We start from the raw sequence: 25,914 nt of genomic DNA, 5'->3' as shown, positions 1-25,914 counted from the left end.
TGTGAGAGAGAGAGAGAGAGAGAAAGAGAGAGAGAGAGCGAGCGACATTATCTCCAGTTCTCACGGCCATAGGATAGTATTTGCAGCGTGCAGCATGCAGCAGAGGTGAAAACGTGACGGTGGCCGCCGCCGCGCGAGGTTTTTTACCCTTGACGGTATTTAACCTACCAGGGTTTGGGTTTTTTTTGGGGGGTAATTTTTTATTTTTGTATTTTTCCTCGGAGCCCGCCGCGTTCACTCATGCATTCAAACCGAGGATTAGCGCGGAGGAACTGCCTCGAGACCATGAACTGCAGTTGGGGGACGGAGCTGTGGGTATGTGATCTGTATCATCAGTCTTTTGATGCTTGGGTGCATTGTGTGGGGGGAGACGGGACGGTGCATGCAAAATGATACAGCTTTGCTGCATCTAGGGTACCGTTAGATCCCTCACACATCTCTGCATCAGTAATCAGCAGGTGTGCCACTAGTGTGCAGACAGCTTAGCTAAGACTGTCCACTCCACACACCCAGGTAAACGGTCCGTCTTTTTATCGCAAGTATTAGCAAAATATGGCTGTCTATCCTTTTTCGACCCAAGTCAAATCGATTTCTAGTTCCACGCAGTTTAACCCGTCCCAGATTGAGTTATTAACCAGCACAGTTGGCTAAATACCCCAGCTAGCAATAATCCGCAGCTAATTCTATCCCTAACTGTCTGCAGTGTAAAGTGCACGATGAAAATTCCTGCATTGTTCACAGTTACACCAGGTGCATGTGATTACAGTTCAACATTCTGAATTAGAATTGCGATATAATATGGAATTCCAAGGTCTCTCTCTCTCTCTCTCTCTCTCTCTCTGCACGTGTGATGGCTCGAGCCTCATCTTGCAGGCTCCTAATTTGGATAAAGATGATGCTGCTGATCATCATTATCATCATAGATGTAGGCGTTTGCTTAAAGGACAAGATTCAGACCTTAGGCCTCCTTTGTTAATGTCCATAGATGACTATTAGAGCAGTACAGTGATGCTTGGAAAGATCAGTTTTTGTACAAGGCCCTCATCATCCTGAGCTCTAATCAGGCAAAACTGGAGTATTTTTCAATTGTCCGCCACTGCGTATCAAACCCATAGGCTACAACAGGTTTCAGACTGCAGAGGCCAAAAGTCCATGTGTAGTATCAAACTATGTATGTGTTTATTGGATTGTGATTATCGGTGTTATAGATAATCATTATAATCAGCCAAGTCAGCTACTTACTGCATATAATTATGTTCAGTTAAGCACACATAGTATAATCACCAAAAAAAGGCTTGAAATGGACTACTAAGGTTGCTCTGGAGTAACTGCATATGAGCCTAAGGTCACCATGCCCAGTACAGACTTTCAAACATGTAGATGTTGAGCAGTGAAAGTATTCTTTGGAGTGAAGGAGCATCATCACTTCAAGCTAGTCCAAACTGTAAAACCCGTTTTGGCTGATAAGTACACGTAAAATAACTGATACACAATTCCTAGAATTGTACATTCTAACATAGAGTGGTGTTTATCACATTTTATATATATATAGAGTGATCCATGCCAGACAGAGATCAAGTCACTGATGCATTTAATATTGAGCTAATTTAACTTTCCCTGAATATCAGTAAAGAATTCTTAGCTCCTTTTGGGAATTATAACTCGACAAATCTATTAAAAGGTGTTCATTGATCTTGACCTCCAGGGTGGGAATTGGACCACCTTTACGCTGAGTAATGAGATGTAGACAGGGACAAGACAATGTCTGCACATATTGCCAGCTCACTACAATATATGGGACAGATGTAATTGATGGAGACATGTTCCAAACTCTTGTTATCTGTAGTGGGTTTCCAAGGCAAAGCACTTCACGCTTTTCCTGTAGATTCAAAAACATTTTATGGTAGTTCTAAATATTCACGTAGTATATAATGTGCTGATGTAGTATATTTACTGCCTATATATCTGTGTATAGATATGTATGTATGTAAACATTCACATATTTTATACCAGCTTAGAACTGAATGATAATGAAACATTTTGAAAGATGTTCTAGACCTGTTAACTATAGCAAGTAACTTAAAATATTCACAAGCTATACATTGAATGAAGAACGTGTAATCGGTCCTATATTGAGTACAAATAACCATACACAGTGAGGATGTAAATAAGGTTAATATCTGAACCTTTCACGGTTTATTACAAATAAAACACTGGAGCTTAAATGTTCCCTAAAATAACAATATTTTTAAGGCACTCAAGTAAAAGTTAAACTTCACATACACTGGCTGGGCAGCAGGATAAAGCTGAAAGGATAAGTGTCCCAATGGCCTACTAGACCAGTGAGGAGATATACAGCCTGATGCTGCTTCTCTCACTCCAGATTAAGACAAGCACTTCAAACCTGTAGCACACATATGGTCATATGTGCAGTTAATCAGAATGTGCAATTTAAGAAATATTTTGATCTCTCAAAAAGTGTTCACAGGAAATATTCTCACTGCCTTAAAAATAAAAATAATTTGCAGTAAGTTTCTATTCGGCATTGAATTCCTAAAGTGTTATATTCGGTCTCAGTAGATTTAAACATCTGTGCCCTAACCTTGAATTACAGAATTGTGGAGATGCTGGTGTAGTTTAGTGATGTACACTACGTTCCTTCATGTGTCAGACTGGGGTTCTGTTCTCTATAGGAGCAAGCACATCATCCCCTTAGCAAGTTTACGATGCTCTACATTTGCCTACATCTGTAAAGTGATTAAATTCTAAGTGGGTCTGGGTAGGAGCATCTGCCAAATAACATAAACTCAATATTAAAAGCTCTCCTTTTGTTTCCTCAGGATCAGTTTGATAACTTGGAGAAGTACACGCAATGGGGCATCGAGTTTGTGGAGCGCTACACCAAGTTTGTGAAGGAGCGGTCCGAAATCGAGTTGAGCTATGCCAAGCAAATAAGGTATGAGAATGATGTTGTTTCACATATTCCTCTTAGCTTAATTTATGCAAACAAAATTAATTATTCCTTAAAGTATAATATAACTATGTAATATCATTTATTCATGATGATTACAATATATATTTTAACCAAGCACAGTTTTCACTGTGAGCTTTCTGGACAATCACAATCGCAGATTACTGTTTCTGTGTTTTGGGATGAAGCTAGAATTAAACTCAGTAACTAGTGTAAAGTCTCCCCAGAAGAATAGAAGCTGTTACTGGAACAAATTGGAAGACAAACTATCTAGTAATACACTTTATTTTAGAATAAATGACAGATGAAGATGAACAAGTGTTTCTGATATTGTGTGTCTTTAGAAATGATCAGTCAGACATTTTTCTAGAGTGTGCTGTGACCACACTGACTAATCTCTGATCTTCTCGATGAGTGGATAAAGAACGCTCTGACTAATCACAGGTGTCCACATGGTCTGGTGAACACACAAACCCTGTGTTAATTGCATCTGCAAATTGTAATCAGAGTAGCAGATTAGTTTGTGATTTTGTGGTAAATGTTCTGCAATTGGAGGGAGAGTTTATTGATGAGAAGTTGCTCCACATTTTTGAGCTCCCTTGTTTGAGACTAGAAACAGTATCATTATCAGAATAACTGAAATTAAAATATGACTTTTTACACAGCACAGAGAACATAAGGCCTGTTTAGTGCAGAGCAGTTAAAATCTACTTGGAACCGTAATTTCAACACAGTTTATTTCCTTAACCTGTCATATATCTGATATCTGATATCGAATGTAATAGGGGTGGGATATAATTATATCCATTGAGATTTGAATGGTGAGAAGTGTTTCATAGACTCATTTTCCTGAACCAATTTGTTCAAACTGTTCATTTAAATTAATCTGGAGTCTGAATGAACTGATTCAGGTTAATGTTGTTCCATTTTGGGGAACAGATTTAACTTATAACACGTTTGTTTAGGTAGAGTTTCCTCCACATTCATTCCAGATGTGGCACCGGCAGTGATGGGATTGCCATCAGCCTTTTAGTGTTCTGATTGGTCAGGATGGCAGTTGGGGTGGGAACATACAACGTGATATAACTGATTAAGTTTCCCATATTCTTTGTATACATCAATACACATCATAGCTCTTTTTCCTAGATGAAAAATTCACTTTTGTTTAAAGATAGCAAAGCAATCTTCTTTTTTAATTATTTTTGGTTTTAAAGAATTGTATTTACTGTATTTAATACGAACTATGACATGAAACAGCAAACAAAAGTTCAGCTTGAGGTTAAATACTTATTTTAATAGCATTTGATATCATTTATCAGATCTTTTTATTGTAAAAATCTAGTCTCAAAAAAGTATCATGAAATATATGGATATATGAAAAGCTCACATTAACCTGGAGAGTACAGTGAGTTGGTAGGTTTTTGTGGGGAGCCTGAGTCAGTAAACATGGGATAAAACGAGGAGTTATGATTTTGCACTGTTCTTGATGAGCCTGCCCAATCATCTGTATCTCTCCAAGAGACAAGAGAATGGTGCTGTATTGTTTGATCCGTTTGAAACTTTGACCAAAAAATTTCACACATGCTTCTGTTAAATTTCTGGAAAGGTGTATAATATAATACGCTCCTCCAATATTTTTCTAATACATTTTGTGTTTAGGTTAAGGCATTCTTAATCCAAACTTAAATTTGAAGGCAATGTTCATGATTGTAATAAAGAAACACCTTTTATAAAATTCAGAAGATGTTTTCTCATAATTTGCGGCTCTTTGGTCTGTTTGTCTGCTGGAAAACAGTGTCCCTCTCGAGAATTTTTAGACAACAGAGAGAACTCCAAATGTTAAAGAGCATGAACCAAAATGGGGACATTGCTCTATTCCTACTCCATAGGGGGTAATATTGACTTATTTGGGTTGTTTCTGATGAATTAATGTGGAAAAGTTTCGAAACTTTGGAGACGGCTAACCGCGTTACCGAAAGTGCTACAAAACTAAACAAATTAAGTTACAATTGTGTTTCTGGGTTACTTTAAACTGTGAATAAAAACTTAGTCAAGTTAAACTTCAACCACGTACAAACGGTAAGACACACCATTACACCTTAAAAGATGCTTAGCTTCTGAATGTAAACAACTAGAGAGAAATGTGTTTACCCACAAATAAATCAGTACTATTTACTACCCAAATCTACATTTCTCAGGTTTTAGAAAACAGAATTGTTTTATTAAAAACAGTACAATTCTGTAATTTCGGTAATTAGTTTATTCTTTTCAATAATTATTTTGTTGACAAAGAAAATATATCCAAAGATTTTACTGACCAACCTGAATGTATTTTGTGAATATAAACATTAGAATAAACTAATTGAAACAGGGACAAATTAATATTAAAAATTGATAAGAATACTTACAGTTGCAAGAATAGTTACATTGTAATATAAGTCTGTGAATATAACATTTACATATGGTTTCTGTCACTACCACTGTGAACAACTGTCAAAGTTTTCTGGAAGAATTTCCCAAAAGACTTTTCTAAATTCTAATTTAATAATTAAAAATTTGCTAATAATTATTTATCCCCAGAATTCTTGAAAATATTTGGAATTACCTTTTGAAAATCATTTGTTTATTATTATTATTATTTTAAAAAATATGATTATCAGGTTTTGACAGGTTTTCATTACAAATCATTTATTCCCTGGTCATGGCAAAGTCATTATATAATTCTTATCAGAGCAGTTCAACACTGAACATAGATTGTGTTCACTGAACATTATCCAAGCTAGAACATATTCAGCTGGACATGGTACGTGCCAGGCATGCATTACCATGGTTACGGGGGTTGCTACGGCGCTGACCCACATTCTGATGGTCCCTTGCTGGTTTTGCTGGTTTGGTTTTGTCTGTGTTTTGGAGGAGTGTGAGCCAGCGAACGCCCCTGACAGACTAGACCTCTAAGGAAATTGACTTGCGTACACACACACATGCACGCTAACACACACGTGCGTCAGCTGCAAAATACACTGCATTCATAATTACACACACAGCTGAGGCTTACTGCAGCTAGTGTCTGGGCTTGAAGCACCACATTCAGGCCATTTTCTAAATATGTATGCGTGCACATTTAGAAAACCCTCTTTTTTACATTGGGGTTGTCAATCAGTGCTTTGTTATTTCTGTGAAGTCTGGAGGGTGTATTTGCATGCTTCTCAGCCCAAAGAAAGTCTTTATTCACTTCTCCTGCAAGCCTGTTATTCAGCACTCAGCAGTGAGTGGGGATGTATTCGACAAAAGCAGTTTTTACAAGCACAACTGCATCAGCCTGTCTCCAGCTCAGCAATAACAGTTATTTAAAACACTATAAGATGCTATTTGTATTATTAGTTGTATTATCATTTTTATTTCGTTATTTAAGGTCCCCTTTCACTCTGTTGTAGAACCCTTCCAGAACACCCAAAACTTAAAAAAAAAAAAAAAAACCTAAGAAACATTTAGTATTCTTCTGAGGTTACACACAGACAATAATAAGCGACAGCATCGGTGTGGCTTTGACAAGAAGCTGCAAGATGGTGATCTGCCTAGCAACACGTCAGCCTACAGGGAGGTACAGTTGGGTGTGTGCACAGAACGAAAGAGAGTGTGCGAGAAAGCTGCAGACTAGAGGAGAGAGGGGGTGGCACCGTCAGCGCACATTGTCATGTTCATGAGCGGTTTGCAGCCTTTTTCGCATTTATTTGAATTAATTTCACAATGATAGTGCATGCTTCTCTTTTTTCTTCTGTTTTCTCGTCATTCTTGTCTTACTCTGGCTTACAAAGGTCAGTAGTATGAATTGGAGACCTTGTCCAAAAGCAGGATAAGGACATTATTATTATCAGGACAATAAACAGCTTTGTTTGGGTTCCAGCCTTTAACAGACACATTTAATAGACTATAGTATTGTTTTTTGTCCTTAATATTCAATGTTAAAATTGAATAAGCTTTAGAGATGTTTCAAAATACAAAGCAGACAATGCATTTATTTATTTATTTATATAAAACCGGTATGTCTCTATATAAAATTGCTGGGTTTAAAACATGGTGCTAGTCTGTATCAACAAAAGTTGGGTTAAATCCATTAAGAACGCTATAAAACCCAAATTTGTATCAAATTTGTGTTGCAAAAATGGCAAAGACTACAGAGCAGTCACAAAACCTGAAATGAGGTACATTCATGGTAACAAAAGAAGATTTCCAAGAGTATGATCACCGTTAAGGGCATTGTTCGGAAGTTCAAAACTTATGACACGGTAGCAAGTCTGCTAAATGGAATCTTTAAAATTGAGAAGTCAATTTGTGCTGAAAATTCTTCAGTACATTCGTAAAAAATAAACAACCAAAAAACTGTGTGCACTAAATTAATGTATAGCAAAAGCTGCAACATTTTTAAATGCCAAAGGAATGACCAAAAACAAGGGTGCACAGTGTCAGTGGTTTGCACACCCACTTTTATGAAGCACTCTAGTTTTTAGCCTGTTAAACACAAGTGAGATCTACTACATATTGCCTTACTACACTGTTCTTGAATAGGGCTGCTTTGAGTACCAAATCTGTCCAGATTTTTAAAAAGCTTTTGTGAATTTCAGGTTCGGGTGTTGGTGTTTTTGTTTTTTTTTTCTCTTTTCCTTTAAGTACAGGGGTTCCTAATAGGGTCCTTGTGTGGTGGAAACTGATTTCATATACCGTTATCAGCCTAGAATCCCCAAATAAATATGCATCCTTGATAAATGAACAGTTATTTTGACATGTGGTATTAATTATTTATATCATAATGTAATAAGGATGGAAAAGTGTCAATAGGGAAATCTGTAATAAATATCAAATGCTGTACTCCATATTGATTACTGGCACTTGGCTTTGCTCTTAACCTAGAAACCTCTCTAAGAAATACCAGCCCAAGAAGAATTCAAGAGAAGAAGAAGAGTACAAGTGAGTGTTTTCATTTTTAATCACTTAATTTAATAGATTACCCTTGTGGAGTTTATCACTTTTATTTTTGTCAGAACAAACCCCTCCACTTTTTCAGTTTGGTTTTCAGTTATTTGCATCACATAATACCCTGGTTTATATACATTTACATTCCAAACTTCCTTCTGGATGCTATCCATAAAGGGATGAAGGGCTTTGTTACCGTCTTGATGATCTCAGGAGTGTTATGTGAAGAAACAAAGTAAAGAAACTCTTTTTTGACATCTGTTGTTATGTTTTCAGGTACACCTCCTGCAGAGCATTCCTTATGACCTTGAACGAACTGAATGACTACGCAGGGCAGCATGAGGTCATCGCCGAAAGCCTTTCCTCTCAGATCATCTCAGAACTGACACGCTACATCCAGGAGCTGAAGGCCGAGCGGAAAGCGGTATGGTTCTTCTCTTTAAGAAGCAAAGAAAAAAAAATCTTCTGCTTTTGAGAGTTTGGTAAAAATAGATTATGCTTAAAAACAAAGCAAATCCCTGACCCAAGCTGATTTTTTTTAAATCATCAATGTTTTTGTGATTGGGGTGGGGGCATCAGTCCTCTACGAACAAGAATCAAATCACATCACAAATTGTGTGGCCCAATACCACTGCCCTCCCACCTCCCATAAATCCTGAGATAAAGAATTGGAAATATGTTATTATTTTGTTGACGATTATACAGCTGAGAATAACGCTGTGGCCAAATGTAGGTCACGTATTTGGGTCAGTAGAGTGCGAGCAGGAGCATGTCCTCCCCCTTGCTGGGTCCCTCTAAGGGCCTACAAGGCCTCTCTCTGAGCCGCCTGGCTGGAACTAACATGATTGTGGTAGGGGGTGGGGGTACATGACCATGCACAAGCTGAAGAAAATGTAGAGCAGCTCGTTTTTCCGCCCTGATGAGGTAGCTGCATTTAGTTTGCTTGTATGAATGGCTCAGTGAAAGCAAGTGCTCTTTATGTATTTTTCATCAGATGTATAATGGCAGGGGAAGGGGCACAGAGCAGTGAGGCTGAAACACTTATGACGACATGTGCACGTCACCGCGACCCTAGTGATCTAAGCAAATTGTTTTGTTACAGTAAGACGTTAGTGTATACGTTATATTTTAAAGGAAGACTAACAAATGTAATTGACATTTTCCATTGCCATTGATGTAGCCAGTTAGCCAAGATGTGCTTGAAATCTGAAAGCCTTTATAGTTTGGCGTTAAAACTATGAGGATAATTATGGATATGCTTCTGGATAGCAGTTAATATTCTGCAAACTGCATGCCTCAATCATTACACTCCTCAAACCATGTGTAGTAATGTAAGATATATGTGGTTATGGTTCATGACAGTGCTCTTATGCTGATTTCTCTGATTTAAATAAAAATGATAAAATATTGCTATTGTAAATAGTTATTACTTTAACTGTTGTGTTTAGGTATAGATAATATTTCATGTATAAATTTCCCTATGGATTTTACATTCCTGTAGCATTTCCATGATGGTCGCAGGGCCCAGCAGCATATCGAGAACTCCTGGAAGCAGCTAGAGTCGGTGAGCAAACCTTGTCCTGCACTAAATAATTGACCTCCAGTTTTAGTGTTCTCAAAATCATGTTTTTTTTTCAATATGGTAAATATAGAATGAAGTTTATGACTTAAATCTGGCCGAATAAAAATAGATGTTGACCACACACAGCATGATTAATACACAACATAATTTCTTGAAGGGTAGGAAACATCTAAATCTAGTCAATATATTAAATATGTCTCATTTAAAGGTTGATATTAGAATGTTACAACATTTTCAATTGATTTCTAGATGTTATTCACTTGTTTATGTGTTTTCAATTGCTAAGGCATAATTTTTTGTTGCTGGTGGTTGATGACATCTTCACTGATATCTTGCAGAGCAAACGCAGGTTCGAACGAGACTGCAAGGAGGCGGACCGAGCCCAGCATTACTTCGACAAGATGGACGCTGACATTAACGTCACCAAGGCAGATGTGGAGAAGGTATGCTCAGAAAAAGCTACCAGTCTTTCTTTTTTTATCTAAGTCTAATAACCAAGGATTCTCATTCCATCCCAGCCCTGGGTTTCAGAGCGCTGAGATAAGGCGTTTCCTGCAGTGAGTTTGGGACGAATGCGTGTCAGTGACGTGCTTGGCATGCATTCAGATCCTTCCACTGCATCCTAAAGAGTCTTGCTCCTCTTCCTACTAACCATAGTTTTTTTTTTTCCTCTGGAGATGTGCCATATTTTCCCTGCAGGGAAATTGGACAGTTGTTGGAACCTAACAAGCTGTGGACAGTTTTACAGCCTTTATGATGAGTCTTTTTGATTCATGTGACTGAGCTGATTCACACAGGCAAGCAATGCACCACGTTTCCTCTAAACAGCCTGTTCCCTCAATTGGATTTAATGGTATTTGGAATTACCAAAGTGAAAAAAGGTGGTATTAAAAAAAAGTGCAAATGCATACCCGCATAAAAAATAAGTCAACAACTTGGTTATTTTAAGGTACACTGTTCGGTACCTTTTATTAAAATTTGGAAACACTAAGTCTAAGAGTGGCTATTATTTAGTAGTTGTTATATTATGACTAGTAATGTGATGATACCTAAATTGCAACTGTGATGCAGTTAATCTAATCCATACGTTCTTATTACTCACATATACAATATTTTTTATACGCATCTAATTTGCCAAGCAGTCCTTTGACACTAATCGACTCTGTTTTTGTTTTTTTAACATGTCTCAAAGCGGTGTTCACTCAAGGTAGGTTTATACCCACAAGTTGTCTCTGTCTGTGGGGAACTGTTAACATGTTTAGTGTACGCCCATAGACATCAACATCAGCGTAAAATGTCTGTTGCAAAATTAAGTTTCTTTTTTCTTTGTCCAAATCTTTACCCCCTGTTGCTCTGTCACCTCCCTCTGGCCACCGAGTGCAGGCATACAAACACCAATAATTATTTATTAAATATTTATCATTGACTCTCTTGGAAATTAGGGCTAGCTCATAAAAGATCAGCAATTTAAGCATCTGAAGTGGTATATATTCTATCCCCTGAATAAAAAAAATAAAAAGCCACAAGGTATTTCAGGTTCTAATAATAAACGGCCAATTCCTGTCCATTTTTCTGTGCCGTGCGTTTTGGTGTTTGTGTTCTGTTAATGTGCATGCTGAATGAAATTCTGTGTTGAAACCTGAGTGATTCTTTTTTGACTTCTTCTTTACTGTTTTGACTTTGTCTCATTTGTGTATGTGTTTGTGACCACAGAAGCACTGTATCTTTTCCTTTGCAGTTTCTTTTCCTATTCTCCTTCTTTACTTCTTTACACCTTCTGCTGCCATGATTTGCACTGTTGTTAAACGCTGCTTTTTAAAATTGTATAAACATTGGGTTTTGGAGATGTAGGGCTGTAATACCGGACCCTTTCGAAGGATGAGAACTCGTTTACACCTAGTCGTTTCATGCGACATTTATCTGGATTGTAACCTGATAAGGTTTTTACTGTGTGAATTTACTCTTGGTAGTCAAATGGGTCTCAGGTTAATCAGATTGGAATGTGATTTCTGTGTAAAGCATAATGTTTCATAATTTTTTTTTTCTATTCAAAAGAAAATCACATTTATGTTGTGTATAATAAAAGGTGGTATATATTTGGTAGATTTGACAATTATTTAATCTCCTGTATTGGTCATTACATTAATGGAGCATGTGCAGCATATTGCGGTGAGACGATGAAAAGCGTTGAGCAAAGTAAAGATTAACTAAACCTTTTTTATTTTTTTTTTACAAGCTTGGGCAGCTGAAGGCTATTGAATCAATTTCTGTATAGGAAAGTCTAATCACTCTGCAGCTATCTTGGCATACAACATCCACTCATACAAGACTTAACTCCTGCCATGGTAATCCCAGAACTTTTTCCACAAGTGAACCCTTTCCTCCTTTGTGATGACTCTAAACTCTCAGAAACTCAAAGACTGGCTAAAATATGACTTGGACATAGTTTACAGTAGATTGATTAGATGTGAACCATTTTAAAATGCATTTATACGCATTTACACCTGTGTTTTCATATGGATATAATCCTGATACTCAAAATGCGTGAAACGTCCAGCTGTAAATCAGGTCAAGTGCCCCAGCCAGACCATTATTAAAAATGGGCTGTAATTCACAAAACAGGATTCTCAGCTGGATTGCTCAAGCCAGAGGTCAAGACTGCCTAAAAGAATGTCCTCTATCACATGTACATTCAGATAGTCTTGACGTTTGACTCAGTGTATTGCTTAAGTAATCTGGCCCAGAAGAAATCTTGATTTGTAAAATACGCTCGCTGTTGTGAATAGAGTGCATGAAATAATGTGATATTTTGTGGTTATGTTTTTTTTTTGAGCTGATGTAAATTTATTTTGCATTTGAAGTGTTTTCCCACTTTCCCCACATTTATACAGACTTTACAGGATGGAGCACTATAGAATGGAGTATTTTAGAAGCAGCTGCACTGGAGAGATCTGCTCTCTATTAGATTGGTACCTTTCCATAACGCAGCATTTGGTTGCCACTGTTCTTATTTATTTATAATCCCATGTTATTCCTGTGCCACAATCAAAGTATTACTCACTACTAAAGCGCTGTTTGACACCAGTGTACTCCACAGCATTACCCTTCAGTGGAGCAATGGATACTTTTTAAAACACTGTGCTTGTTGGACGTCACAACTTACTGTTCCTCTGTCTTTCTCTTTATTTCTTTCTCTCTTTCAGGCAAAGCAACAAGCTCAGATGAGGCATCAGATAGCAGATGACAGTAAGAATGAGTACCTGTCCTACCTGCAGAAGTTTAATAAAGACCAGCATGAGCACTACTACACCCTCATTCCTCACATCTTTCAGGTAAAGCATCATGGACATGCATCAAAGTGCACCAGGTTTTTTTTTTGCTCTTTTATACTCACTTTTACAACTGTGTGACAATAAACATGATTTGATTAGCAACAATATTTTATCTTACAATGTACAATAACAAAATGCCACTATAGTTTATAGTTTGTATTATTAGCTCATCAATGAATATAACCTTTTTTGTGGTCTGCAACAATCAGTATCTACTGCATTAAGAAAAATTCACTATTATTCACTATTAATAACAATTCAAAGTCAATGTTTATTAAAGTTCATTAAAATGGCATTTTGTGATTATTTATTGGAAACCTGTGAAGTGACAGGTGCTGGTATGTTACAGAGGATCCAGGAGATGGAAGAAAGACGGATTGAGAGAATAGGGGAGAGTATGAGGTGCTATTCAGAGGTGGAGCGTAAGGTTCTGCCCATCATTAGCAAGTGTCTGGATGGAATAACAAAGGCAGCTGAGTCAATTGAGCCCAAAATGGTAAGTGGACTGTCCTTTTTTTTAAACAAATTAAAACAATGCAAAAATATTTGGCAGTAGGCAAAAATATTACCTGCTATTGGCAAAAGTAAAATATCATACATATCCCTTAGAGTCTCCAGGGAATCCAATTTCAGGAATGTTTTCACATATCAGGAAAAAAAAGAAAGAGTTTAGTAATCCATATTTAGCTCACAGATTAATATTTTATCATTGCAAAATGCTGACTCCATTACTTTGATTGCCTGTGGCCTACTTTCATGCTAATGAGCACTGATCATTGCTAAATAAAGTCGCTCAGGTTACCATGAATAATTTATATCTGTGAGCCAATCAGCTGCAGCTGGCGAGCTGGTGCCTGTTGTTGATCTGGACAGCTAAATCCTGCGGTTAGCGCTCACATGGTCTCCTGTGGTCAGGCCAAGTGTCACAGATGGGACGAGGCCACACCGGTCTGACTTCCACGCAAACACTAATTGACTCATACAGCTTGCTTTTGCTGGAGATTTGAAGTGGCTTACTGACCACGATTGGATTTAAGCCCCTGTTTGGCTTCATGGACTGCACGCTTGGGGCTTTAGCAGTCATTAAAATCTAGCCTATCAAATGATTGTGCTAAAACACACTTGAAATAACTTTCCCGCAGTTATTTTTCTCTCACTGTTCAAAGTTCAAATGGAATAAAAGAGGAATAAAAGCTGCCAGATATTAATATCATATTAAATAATAGTCTGTAGAAATGAGTTCCTTGATGATCATATGTTGAATCTTTGCCTTTAGAATCCTTCAGGATATCATGCACTTATTTTGATTCTACTTTGTGAATTCAGAAACTGAAATATTGTTATGGAAATATAAAATATAATACATACAAAATGACACCATCAAAAACATCTGATATATGCCCAAACCTTACTTAAAGCAAAACATATTCCATAAATCCCTCACTGCAAAACTATTTATATTATTAAAAACAACATATTATTTAAGAGACATTTTGATATATAGTTTTTTAAAATATTTACCTTCATATCAGTGTACTTTATGATTTTATGATTGTAATTTAATTTAGGTTTACTATATCTTCCACCACATATTTATATGAATATAAATAAATGTATATGATTGTTAAAATGTTACTTTTAAAATAAATATGTATTTTATCTGCCACAGTGTGCATATTGGTTTTACCTTAATTGCAAAACTGATAAATTCAAAATAAACCATTAAACCCTATGGTGAATGGTTTCCTATCCAGAATATAGCAGTGTCTCAGGGAGCCGCTTTTGCTAAATGGAATGGTTACACTGAATCTGACCCTTCCCTCAAGCAAATGGATGGAATTTAAACCAATGTAGGCTCTTGATGTAGCTTTAATCTCCCTTAAATCTTTTTTTTAAAAATGCTACAGCCTAGTGTTATGAGTGCTGAAGATGATAATCTTGACTGTTCATGCACTTTTTTCGGTCCCTAGGACACCAAGCAGGTGGTTGAGACTTTCAAGTCAGGTTTCGAGCCTCCTGGGGATGTGGAGTTTGAAGACTACAGTGTGTCCATGAAGAGAGCCGTGTCAGAGTCCAGTTTTCTGAATGCACGTGGGGAGAGCCGGCGCAGGAGCCGGAGCAAATTGTGGCCTTTAATTAAGAGGAATAAGGTACAAAACACAAGCAGATCTCCCTCTGTTTTGCTGTGGGTGGGTTCTGCTAAGGGGCAATATAGACCCTGGCCCAAAAGAGACGAAGGAATGGTGATGGAAACGGTTTAGGCCAAGTCCTAGACTAGAACAACTTGGTGTGAAAAAAAATTCCTCATTGACTGACATTTAATAAGACTGGGCTTAATCTGTTTTGTAACACAGCCCACAAATCCTCTGAGTTACTTACTGAACTGGAACTTTTCCTAGAAGGAAAAAAATTTCATTGCATTTTCAAATTGGAAATTAATTCAAATTGGAAATTAATATTATCTTGAGGCATGTACAGATTAAGGCATCACGGTGACTCAGCAGGTAGTGTCGCAGTCACACAGCTCCAGGGGCCTGGAGGTTGTGGGTTCGATTCCCGCTCCGGGTGACTGTCTGTGAGGAGTTGGTGTGTTCTCCCCGTGTCCACGTGGGTTTCCTCCCACAGTCCAAAAACACACGTTGGTAGGTGGATTGGCGACTCAAAAGTGTCCGTAGGTGTGAGTGTGTGAGTGAATGTGTATGTGTGTGTGTGTTGCCCTGTGACGGACTGGCGCCCCCTCCAGGGTGTATTCCCGCCTTGCGCCCAGTGATTCCAGGTAGGCAGATAATGAATGAATGTACAGATTGCTGCAATGCCACTTTAGGTTGAATGTTAGTTTTGTTGATAGTCTATAAAACTTATCCAAACTTGGAACAGCTTAGCAGAAATGTTTCCATATGTTTTTTTCAAAGTCCATAAAGCTGTACTTCCATCTTTGAGGCCATTATGCTGAGTGTTCGTTTGACTAACATGTTCCTCTGTCTGTACATACAGCACCAGCTGGGCAAATATTAGATGTATTTTACAGATTTGATATAACTACATTTAATACACAAGCCACTGTAGTTAATTCTGTAGAGAACATCTTTTGTTCACGGCCTGGGCATACTTGGGCAAATCACAAAAAGGTTACTGGGTTGTTTTATTTTGCAGTGTGTGGGTTGGTAGAAGCTCTAGATCCCCAAAGAAATGTGCTAATGACCTCACAAAGTAATTCTTTTCATAATATGTACCCTTTAACTCATTCAACTTAATTATCCTGAAAATATCGTAAAAAACACATTTCATAATTGAGCCGCTTCCTCAGTATTACATTAATAGTATTACAAAGTGCTCAACATGTGTATAATAATCTTCACCCTGTCCTCAATGCTGGTTCCCACACACCCTTTCAGCTGGTTCCTGATCATGTCATAAGGAAGAAAGTTCTGAACTCTTAACCCTTGCTGTTGTCTTGGTGTTCTTTTACTTAACTGTTTTTCTCTCCTCACTTTTATCTCCTTCTTTCTCCATTCCTCCATTTCTGAATGTGGCTCCATCACACCCTCACCTATAGCTTATGTCTTTGTTAGCATCACCTCGCCAGCCCCCTCCCCCTCCCCCCACATCCCCCTCTCCGGAAGGCCTCGCCAATGGCCCTCAGTCGCCCCAGCAGCCCAAAGAGCCGCTCAGTCAGCGCCTCAACGACTTCATGAGCTCCAAACACAAAATGCAGTGCCTGAGAAGCCTCAAACGTGGGGTAAGTGGCAAAGTGGGTAGCGCCTAGGTTCATAGTAGTTTTCAGGAGTATAACAATACTAGTACCTCCTGCTGCTAGTTTATATATATATATATATATATATATATATATATATATATATATATATATATATATATATATATATATATATATATATCAGGATTTAAAGTAGGGCTGAACAACTAGGGGGAAATAAGTAATGGCATTTCTTTTTACCAATATTGCCTCTGTGAATTAAATTGTAATTATTTTCTTTAAGGCCCTTGCCTTATTTAATAACCCAGAACTCTGATTGTTTGTACTATGTTATATGAGCTAAACATTCCCATTTCAAACCTGAGATGTTTTTCTTGATAATGTAGGCTTTAATTAATACAGCATCTCTTGCTTTTTCAAAATAGCACTTTTTCAACGTGTTATTGATATAAAAATGATTCATCTTTCAGCCCTTATATAAAGCCTTCGAATAGTCTCAGAATGAAAGAAAATATTTAAAAGGTCATACGAATTTTATTATTTTATCAAGTGCATCTGTCATATACAGAATGTGCCTACAAATGGGTGACTAATAAAAGAACAAACCTTAATTGGTTACATAACCTGTCAAAAGGCTTCCTGACGATTGTAGAGCTTGGTGCAATTAAACTGTTAAGATCCTACTATGCCTTGTTGCAGTGGTTACAAAATTTGCTGTTGTAGTTTTGATATGATATATGATTTGGTATATCAGTTTGCTATGAAGATTTTAAAGGAGGGGTTTGTAATAGGGGCATGGAGGACCAGAGCTTTAGTCATCAACTTAATAGAGTGACTACAGGAGCAGTGACTAAAAGTCCTCATAGTAAAATGCCTATGCACATTCAATGCCTGACGCTAGTGGGGGCAGAAAAAGAAAATCCCAAGTAACTGAAACTCCAAAGGAACTACCGAGAGGGATATTGTAGTAAGGTTGTTGTCTATAAATCCTCTATTTAAATGCTTAATAAGTGGTCACAGCAAATTAAAGGAAAATGGTATTCTGACCGATAAATTTTGTCCTGTGATGAAACTTTTCTGTTGTGCTAGCAGTAATCTTTTCGAGGGTAACCATGCCTCCATGTGTGGTTTTAATGTGTATGCAAATTATGTAATACTGTAGTCTTTGTAGACATGTGAGTACAAGCGAGGCACAACTAAATTTGAGTAAATATGGAAAGATAAGAAATTAATTCATTAGACATTTCACAAGGAGTTATTTAGAGATTTGATAAGCTAAATTTGTACATGTTTGGTCTAAGTGGCATCATCAAATTTACTCATTTAAATCACATTAGCCAATTTAACGCAAGTATGATTTGCCTTTTCCATGCTTGGCTCTCAGTTTCATCCCTATCCATGTTAACATGAATCCATCTCAGCTGCTGTTCTGACCCCAATGTGCTAAATTGATTTGAAATGTCCTCTCTTCTGTTTTGTTTCTATTCTTTCGCGAACAGCTATCACTGAAGTTGGTAAGTTTAAAAAAAAACACTCTCACATGTCCTACCATTCTCCAGCTTTGGCCTGTTTCTTTTTTGTTTGCTGTACTGCTTTGCTAGAGTCATTATAACATACACTAACACAACTGACATTAAATGGCTCATACATGATATTACAATTGCTTGTTTGTTTATTAAATTTGCAGGGCATTTCATAAAGAAGAGGTAGATATAGGTCTTGTAAAAGGCTTTAGTACCAAGCGCTATGTGATATATGTGCTTGTTAGACAGTGTCTTTTGCATAATGATCACAACAATGTTGTGACCTCTTCTGCCTCTTGGAGTTTATACAGTTTATGCCTGCACATTTTATATCATCTTATTAAAGTTTAATTAAGAGAAATTATATCTACGTTCTCGTTTTTTGACCCTATTATCTGTGTGTGTGTGTGTGTGTCAGGGAACAGGCCAGGAGGACTATAGTCACTTACCACCTGAACAGAGAAGAAAGAAACTGCAGGCGAAGCTTAATGACCTCAGCAAAGACATCCAGAAAGAGATAGATCAGAGGTACCTGCACAAACAACACACACACTTCTGTTCAATTTTCAAATGTCTTCAAATGTCAAATTACACACAGATACCGATCCTGAAACCCAGAGTATCCACTTACACCAATGCTAACCCAATGGTGTATGGGTTTTTTTTGGTACAATAAAGCACATAATTTGTAATTCTGCACATTCCTGCCCGCTAATCATCATTCTTCACTGAAGTCTATATTTACATGTAGCAGCACTTATGCTTTGTATTCAAATAACAGAAGGGTTTCTGAGTGTTGGCTACGATTTAGAAATTGCTGTTTGTTATGGGAGAAGTTCTCAACAGATATTTCCTGTTTTTAGTAGCTTTACGCTGATTTGCTATAAATATTCCTTTTCCACAAATTCTGTCTGAAACGTGTCTCGTATGGATTGGTCTGCCATAGATCTGTCACCTCGTATTCTCCTTTTCTGCCACAGAATTTGTTTTTATATCGCATTATAATGATTTTATCTACCTGTGATACCTTTTCATATGACAGTTTTCTTTTTGTATCACAGCCCTGATAAAATGAGTGTAATTTTACCAGTTTCTTCTAGGTGTACTTTTTCATACCGTGTCACTGATTTGCATACTGTGACGTGTCATTGTATTTTGGTACAGATACATGTCATCCACACCTATAGCAGAGGTTAATATGACAGGTGCTGCAAAGGTGGAACTGACCATAACCATATCTGACCATTTTTCACAGTTTCAAAATGTAACTACAGACCATTTTCAGCTCTTTGGATGAACATAATGTTTTTAAACAAATTGGGGCCTCACAAAAAGGGGTCACATTGTATAAGGCTAAGAATCCCTGTAATACACCTATGTGACATTGATCTGTACCATATTTACATCCCGTTGCTGTGAATCTTATATTGTTATAATGTGGATGACAGTTCATGTTTCTTTTTCAATGACCACAGGGATGCCCTGACAAAAATGAAAGAGGTGTACATTAAGAACCCCCACATGGGTGACCCCAACAGTGTGGACCCACGCCTAGAGGAGGTGCAGCAAAGCATAGAGAAGCTTCAGCTTGAGGCACATAAATATGAGGTGTGAAATGTTATTTAATAAAAAATATCACTTTGATATTTTTCCTTTTATTCAAAATGTAGTTAGTCAGCAAATGGTGTCTGAAATGTGCTTATACTGCTGTTTTTGCAATGCACTGTACTTTTGCACATTTTATAGAAAAGAGTATGTCATACGGTGTCAGAAGAAACATCCAAATATAACTGATATTGCTTAACAATTCCGTGCAAAGTTAAGGGTAGGCTAAGTCAATTTGCTCAGTGCTGACTAGTGTGATATTTTGAGAAACTGTCGTCCCCACTCTATATAATATTGAAGGTAAGAAAACTTTCAAGTCTTTGCTTGACTAAGGGTTTGGTCTCCACCAGGGCTGGCTAACAGACGTGGAGAGAAAGCTGCTAGAGAAGGGAAGCACTCAACGGAGACAGAGCGCCCACTTTGACTCACAGGGCAACACGCCCAACAGCTGTGCCCAGAACAGAGAGAGGTACTCCGAAAACAGACACTGACAGTCCACCTCCCACTGGTCATCTGCAACTTCTCTGTATTCATTTGGAGTGTTGTATGTACTATATGTCTTCTGCACGCAGTCCGGATGGCAGCTACACGGAAGACCCCAGCACGGAGACGGTGCAGTTCAAGTCTCGCAGTACTGAGTTTGATGATGAGTTTGATGATGAAGATCCCTTACCCACCATAGGAACATGCAAGGCACTCTATCCCTTTGAAGGTAGTGGCAGAAACGTACTGGTTCCTGGGATAGACACTGGATCAAAGTTTAATCTTGTAGGACCTTCAGTGTGGCCGCTCCAGTATTTTCATGAAGTGTTCACTTCACCAAAATAGTGACTAATAGTAAATAAAGACAAATAGGAGCCAGTTAGTGTGACTTTGGAGTGCTGCCAACCTCCTAACATACTGTTATACTGTGTTTAAAATTAAATTTAACATGAACAGATTTATGAAACATGTAAACAGTGTTACAGCTTAAGTGTGTACTATTCACTCCCCAGTCCCTACAGTCATTTTACTGAAAAACAGGCAGTTCTGAATTTGTTTTTGTGACGTCAAATAAATCTTACCATATATACACTTATATAGCCAGCAGCCTTGCATTGATGGCCATTTATGCTTTAGCAGCATTAGGAGTGTTTCACCTCAGGCTGGTTTGTGCAAAAGACACAGTTGCTTTTAGCATTAGCATGGATTACTTTTGAATGAGGCAAAATAAAGGGCATCAGACAGAGCAGAGCTCATTTACATATACCTACGTATATACGTGTATATATACCTACATGTATAAGTATACTACAGCCCAACAAAATAGAAGAAGAGTAAGTTATATTCATGAAATTGTCCATTTATACTTCATTATGGCCACTCCAACAATTTAGGAGAGGTAAAAGTCTGTACATTTGGTTCATGTTATAAATAAAGCTTGCATTTTTTTGCAGAAATATTTCTTTCCTACTGAGTGCACCCAGTAATTTAGCCTCAGCATTATACTCCATTATACTCCTTTCCACATGCTTTAGGCCAAAACGAGGGCACCATCCCAATGGCAGAAGGTGAGATGCTGTATGTGATCGAGGAAGACAAGGGCGATGGATGGACGCGCGTACGCAGGAATGAGGACGAGGAGGGATACGTGCCCACATCCTACATCAAGTTGTGCTTCGACGCAAACTCCAAAGGTGCCATGACATACATTTAACCCTCAGAGCTAAAAACAGCATATCTAGAGTGAGCAGCTTCCCCTAATCGTCCATGTTTTTGGCCATTCTCAACTGGTCAGCAAGGCGGGGACATGAACAGAAAAGCAATTGTTTACCCTAGGCTGAAGATGAAAGGACACTGAGTTACACGTATACATGAGCTCTTCAAAAACACCACCTCTGACCCATGTGAAAAAGAACTGAATGGAACTTGTTTTTACATGTGCAATGTATCATGTAGCATATCAGACTATTTTTCTTTTTTTTTTGGTCTGTATTTATAGACTTCATTATTTCACATATTTCTCCCTCAGTATCAACAAGAGGAAAAAACTGTCCCTAAGGATGAGACAGGCAATAGAGCCGCTATTGCGGCATTCGTTCAGTCAGTGATAGAAAAGGCTGCTTAATATGCATTTTATGTTATAGCTAGTGTATTGTGGTAGTTTTTGTACAACAAAGTTTAAACCTTGTTTTAGTTCACGGCTTCGCCAAAAGTAGTAAGTGACTCTTGGGTTAAGAGTATAATTCTTTAACAAGAAAGGAAAAAAAACATTCCCTGAAACTAAATTTGATGCAAATGTATGCATCATTGTACCCTAATTTAAAAAATAAAAATTAAAAAAACAGGCTTGACATTTTAAAAGATATATTTTTTGTTTAGATTTTTTTTAATCACAGTTAAACTGTGTTGTTATACCGAAGTGTTTAAATTCTACAATTTGACTGTAAATACTCTACAAGAGAGCATGGAAGAGGGATGGAATAGCCTAAAGTTTACTCAGGTACTTATTTTCATGTATTTATTTAATATATTACATTTTTTGGCCCAGTTCCTGCTAAAGTGTACAATAAGGCAAAAAAAAAAAAATAGAATAGAATAGCTCCAATAAGTCTTGCATGTGTGTAACAGATTTAACTAGCTTTACATTCACTGCTGTCCAAAATCCCAGCCCTCCGATCCCTGGCTAACGATGGCAACAAAAAAACCAAGCTTAAGTAGTTAGAGAGCTTCAAATGTCTTCCAAGTGGCATGTGCTTACAAGATGCGCTGCTTTTTTCCATGTGGCTAAAGCCTAAAGTCTGCATGCAGTGGGCATGGTAGGTTTAAAAAAAAAAATACTGTTGGATTCATCGAGATTTAGAACAGAAACAAAGCACATTTTGTGATTCATGCTCAGAGTGATGTAATCGCAGCTGTGTCTGCATGCTTTTAATGCAAACAGGAAAATAAGTCGCTGTTGTACTAAATCTTGTTCATGGTTTTCCTCTAAAGAGTAGCTGTAAAATCTGCGCTTGATAAACTTATACAAGAAGTATTATTATTCATATTGTGTTTATTATCGTTTGCTTTTGTTCAGTCTTTAATTCATAGATGTTCAGAAATTTTGCTGCTGTTTTCGCTTTTCTCTGATGACGCTTTCTCTCTACAAGCTAATAATAGCTAAAGAGAATGAATCTGAAGAAACAGTGTTTGGGAAGGAAGAAATTTCAGAGCAGTATGCCACATTTCTTATGCCACATTTCTAACATCTTGTGTAATTTTTGTTTTATTTACTTTTTGTTATGTTTTTTTTTTCTTTCTTTTTTGCTTTTTTGTTTTTGTTTTGTTCTTTTCTTTGCAGATCCCTAAAAGCGTTTGGCTGGCACAGGAGTGGCAGGGCAAGCGTCCTTGCGCGAAACATCCTATCCTCCTTCTTAAATGTAGTCAGAGAGGTGCTGTGTGAGGCCTGCCTGAGAGGCAGTTCCATTCTTAATGCAGTCTCTGAATCTCCTTCTTCTTCGGCCAGAGGCAAAAAAGCTACTCGGAATGTTGTCTAAGGTCTTTATTTTCCTTTTTTAAACAAACAAAAGTTAGTGTGCTGATGATTTGCTGAGCTTGCTTCTTGTATGGACCTAGACACCTTTAGCCTTGTGTGCTAGCTGCTTGCTGTCAGACCAGAGCCTTTAGCTACAAACAGTAGTCTTCAGAGGCAGATACAGGACTGTGAAGTGCACGTAGTTGTGAAGGTTTTCACTTATAATGATCTAGTACCAGGTCTACTTCTGTTTTAATGCCTGACCTGCACAAAATCCTTTGCTGAAAAAAAAAAAAAACTTTTTATGAACACGTTATCAGTTTTTTTTTTAATCACAGACTTTTTATTGTGCTCATTGACAACCATCCTATTGTTTTTCTTTTTTGTATCTTTTATTTTGGGGATGAGGGTTAAAGTCATGCTTGCAATTATGAAAAGTCATTCTACAGTATGGTGTGTTTTATTGCGACTAAATCTCCCTCCCATCGAGTGTACACTGTGTGTAGAAATGTGTGAGGCAGCTCATAGGTTTGTGTGTCTGCTGCACGGGTAAGCACCTCTATAGTCGCCCTCACTGTCCTCACACAGACGAAAGCAGTGCTACCTCAATCACTCACTCACTCACCCACCCACCCACTCTCTACCCTGTAATGTGTGTACACACACCACACCTCCCACCCTCTTTTACTTTCACTCTTTCTCATACTTTACTTCTTCTGCCTCTGCTTCTGTCTCTTTGCTGCTGATCTTTTCCCTTTTACTTTATTTATTTTTACTTTTGTACTTTTCTTTTTATGTTCTATTTAATACTGTTTCTTCTGTCCTTCGCCTCTTCCTTCATTCTCTTTTCCTTTTTTAATCTTTTTGAACAGTCTTCTGTTCTTGCTTTTCTCCCCAACACACTCACTCACTCCAACTCTCTCTCTCTCTCTCTCTCTGTCTCTGGGCTCAGTGGCTGTGGCCGTGTCTTGTGTAGCTATAGTGGTGCCGTTCAGTAGATGTTGATGATGTTCTTTCGGCTGGTGCTATGTTTCTGCGCATGCATGCTTGCCCTGTCTCTTTGTATGTGCCAGATTTAGGGGTCGCGTCCTCCAGCAAGTTCAAGCCTTTCACCTCAGACTGTTGAACTTGCTCCTTCAGTTGTGTTCGTGCCTGTGGTTTACTTTTTTTTTTTTTTTTCCATTTTTTAAAATTGAGATTTTTTTATTTTTTCTTCCCCCAGAGGTTTTAGTTTGCTACCTATGCATGGCCACTTGCTTCATGCCCCTGAGTTCCTTTTTTTTTCTTCTTCTTCTTATTTTTTTGTTTTTACTTCTCACAAAACCGTGATTCTTCTTTTGACTCTATTTCAGTGGTTTGCGTTGTTTTACAGCAAGTTCAGTTTGATGTTAAACACAAATATTTACCTCATTGCTGATGGATTTTTGGGCTGCTATTTGAATCAGCTCAAAAGACTAATATTACTGTTGTTTATCTCCATTTATACAGAAAGAGTATTGCAGTGCTGAGCCGTGTGTATTCTCTATATTGTGCTTTGAATTTCCCTTTCCCTCAAAGGACCTTCTCATAAAGATCAAACTGCCAAAACAGAGCCTTGTGATTTCATTGCTGACCAGTCACATCTGGTTCTATGTCACTTTTTTTAAAGAAATAGATTCTAGTTATACTTCAGTTTTCAAAAAAAAATGTGCATTATAATATGCATTTAATTTGTATGTGCAAATGTAATATATTAAAGGCCGTTGTGAAATACACCGCTGTGTCAACATGACAGCTTGCTTTTAAACACTTTGGTTAAATGCATATGTAAGTGATTACGCCCTCTTTATGATCCACATTGCATTGAATAATTTATGGTGCACCAGCAGATGGCAACAAAGAGCAGTCAAAGTTACAGTTGGAGGTGTGAGTTCAGTGTGAACAAGAATCAGTTCTCAGTCCTCAATATTAAAATGCAATGAATATCTTTAGTAATATGTCCAAGCATGCCTTTCTGTTTGGCCATTATTTCTTTCAGTGCTTGGTCCACCATCATTCGCGCTTTGCTGCCAAGTGACATTCCATGACACCAGGCATCACATTTAATTGTATTAATAGAAATTAACTTGATGAAACCTAGAATATTTATATGATATAGCAAAAGTTCTAAATTATAATGCTTAGACTTTTTTTTTTGATGCAAAATGTATGCACCATAATGTTTAGGTTTTTCTTTCCTGAGGTTTGTTAAGTTGTGTCAGACAGGAATCAGCAATGTCACATTTTAAAAATACTATTAAAAACTATGAGTTCAATTTTGTGTATACGTTTCTTATACTGAGCTGCACTTATTCCAGTTAAACAAGATTAATTACATAATGAAATGTGCAATAGGTCAGTGTTTTTCAGGTTATACCAATAACGGCATCCATAAGCTTACGGTTGTGTAGTTCTAAGTGCTTATTATCATTGTCTGGTCTGTTCGAATCATTTGGTTAAGGACTTAATACTCCTTTAAAATGTAACTTATTTCCACAGAATCTCCTCTAAATTAATTGCCACAGTCTAATAAAGACGAAGGTTTCGTTGAGATCTTTACACTCTAATGATAATACAGATGACATTGTAAAGCTGTGGTTGACACAAAAGACTCATTTAATTCTTGCAACTGATTCGCACAGTTCTGACAGGCGATAGTTCTGCAAAACGTCATGCATTTACAGTTATTCCCCGTACTGCA

General features: G+C 37.5%; 2 protein-coding genes across 3 annotated transcripts in view; one reads left to right on the top strand and one right to left on the bottom strand.

Annotated features, from left to right (window-relative positions):
- The window catches only part of ift81 (intraflagellar transport 81 homolog), a 52,627-nt gene that overhangs the window by 22,308 nt on the left and 4,405 nt on the right, over nt 1-25,914 (bottom strand). The window contains exon 3 of the mRNA XM_066644899.1: nt 18,544-18,626. The gene's annotated coding sequence lies outside the window, so the exon portion shown is untranslated. The remainder of the gene's footprint in view (nt 1-18,543; nt 18,627-25,914) is intronic.
- On the top strand, nt 39-25,441 carry fnbp1a (formin binding protein 1a). 2 transcript variants are annotated; one of them, XM_066644902.1, is made up of 17 exons: nt 39-315; nt 2,841-2,956; nt 7,880-7,936; nt 8,219-8,366; nt 9,444-9,506; nt 9,863-9,967; nt 10,717-10,731; nt 12,728-12,856; nt 13,206-13,352; nt 14,827-15,006; nt 16,413-16,595; nt 18,513-18,622; nt 19,570-19,702; nt 20,050-20,168; nt 20,272-20,411; nt 21,217-21,375; nt 23,022-25,441. In XM_066644902.1, the coding sequence occupies exons 1-17, from the start codon at nt 241-243 to the stop codon at nt 23,027-23,029; spliced, it is 1,887 nt and encodes a 628-aa protein (XP_066500999.1). In that variant the 5' UTR covers nt 39-240; the 3' UTR covers nt 23,030-25,441. The 2 variants fall into 2 exon arrangements, with proteins under 2 accessions (XP_066500999.1, XP_066500998.1); XM_066644901.1 differs by lacking the exon at nt 23,022-25,441 and having other exon boundaries at nt 21,217-22,979.

This window comes from Hoplias malabaricus, chromosome 14 (genome assembly GCF_029633855.1).
Source record: "Hoplias malabaricus isolate fHopMal1 chromosome 14, fHopMal1.hap1, whole genome shotgun sequence".
Classification (NCBI taxonomy): domain Eukaryota; kingdom Metazoa; phylum Chordata; class Actinopteri; order Characiformes; family Erythrinidae; genus Hoplias; species Hoplias malabaricus.
The sequence above is the reverse complement of the archived record's forward strand: the minus strand, read 5'-3'. Positions and strand labels throughout refer to the sequence as shown.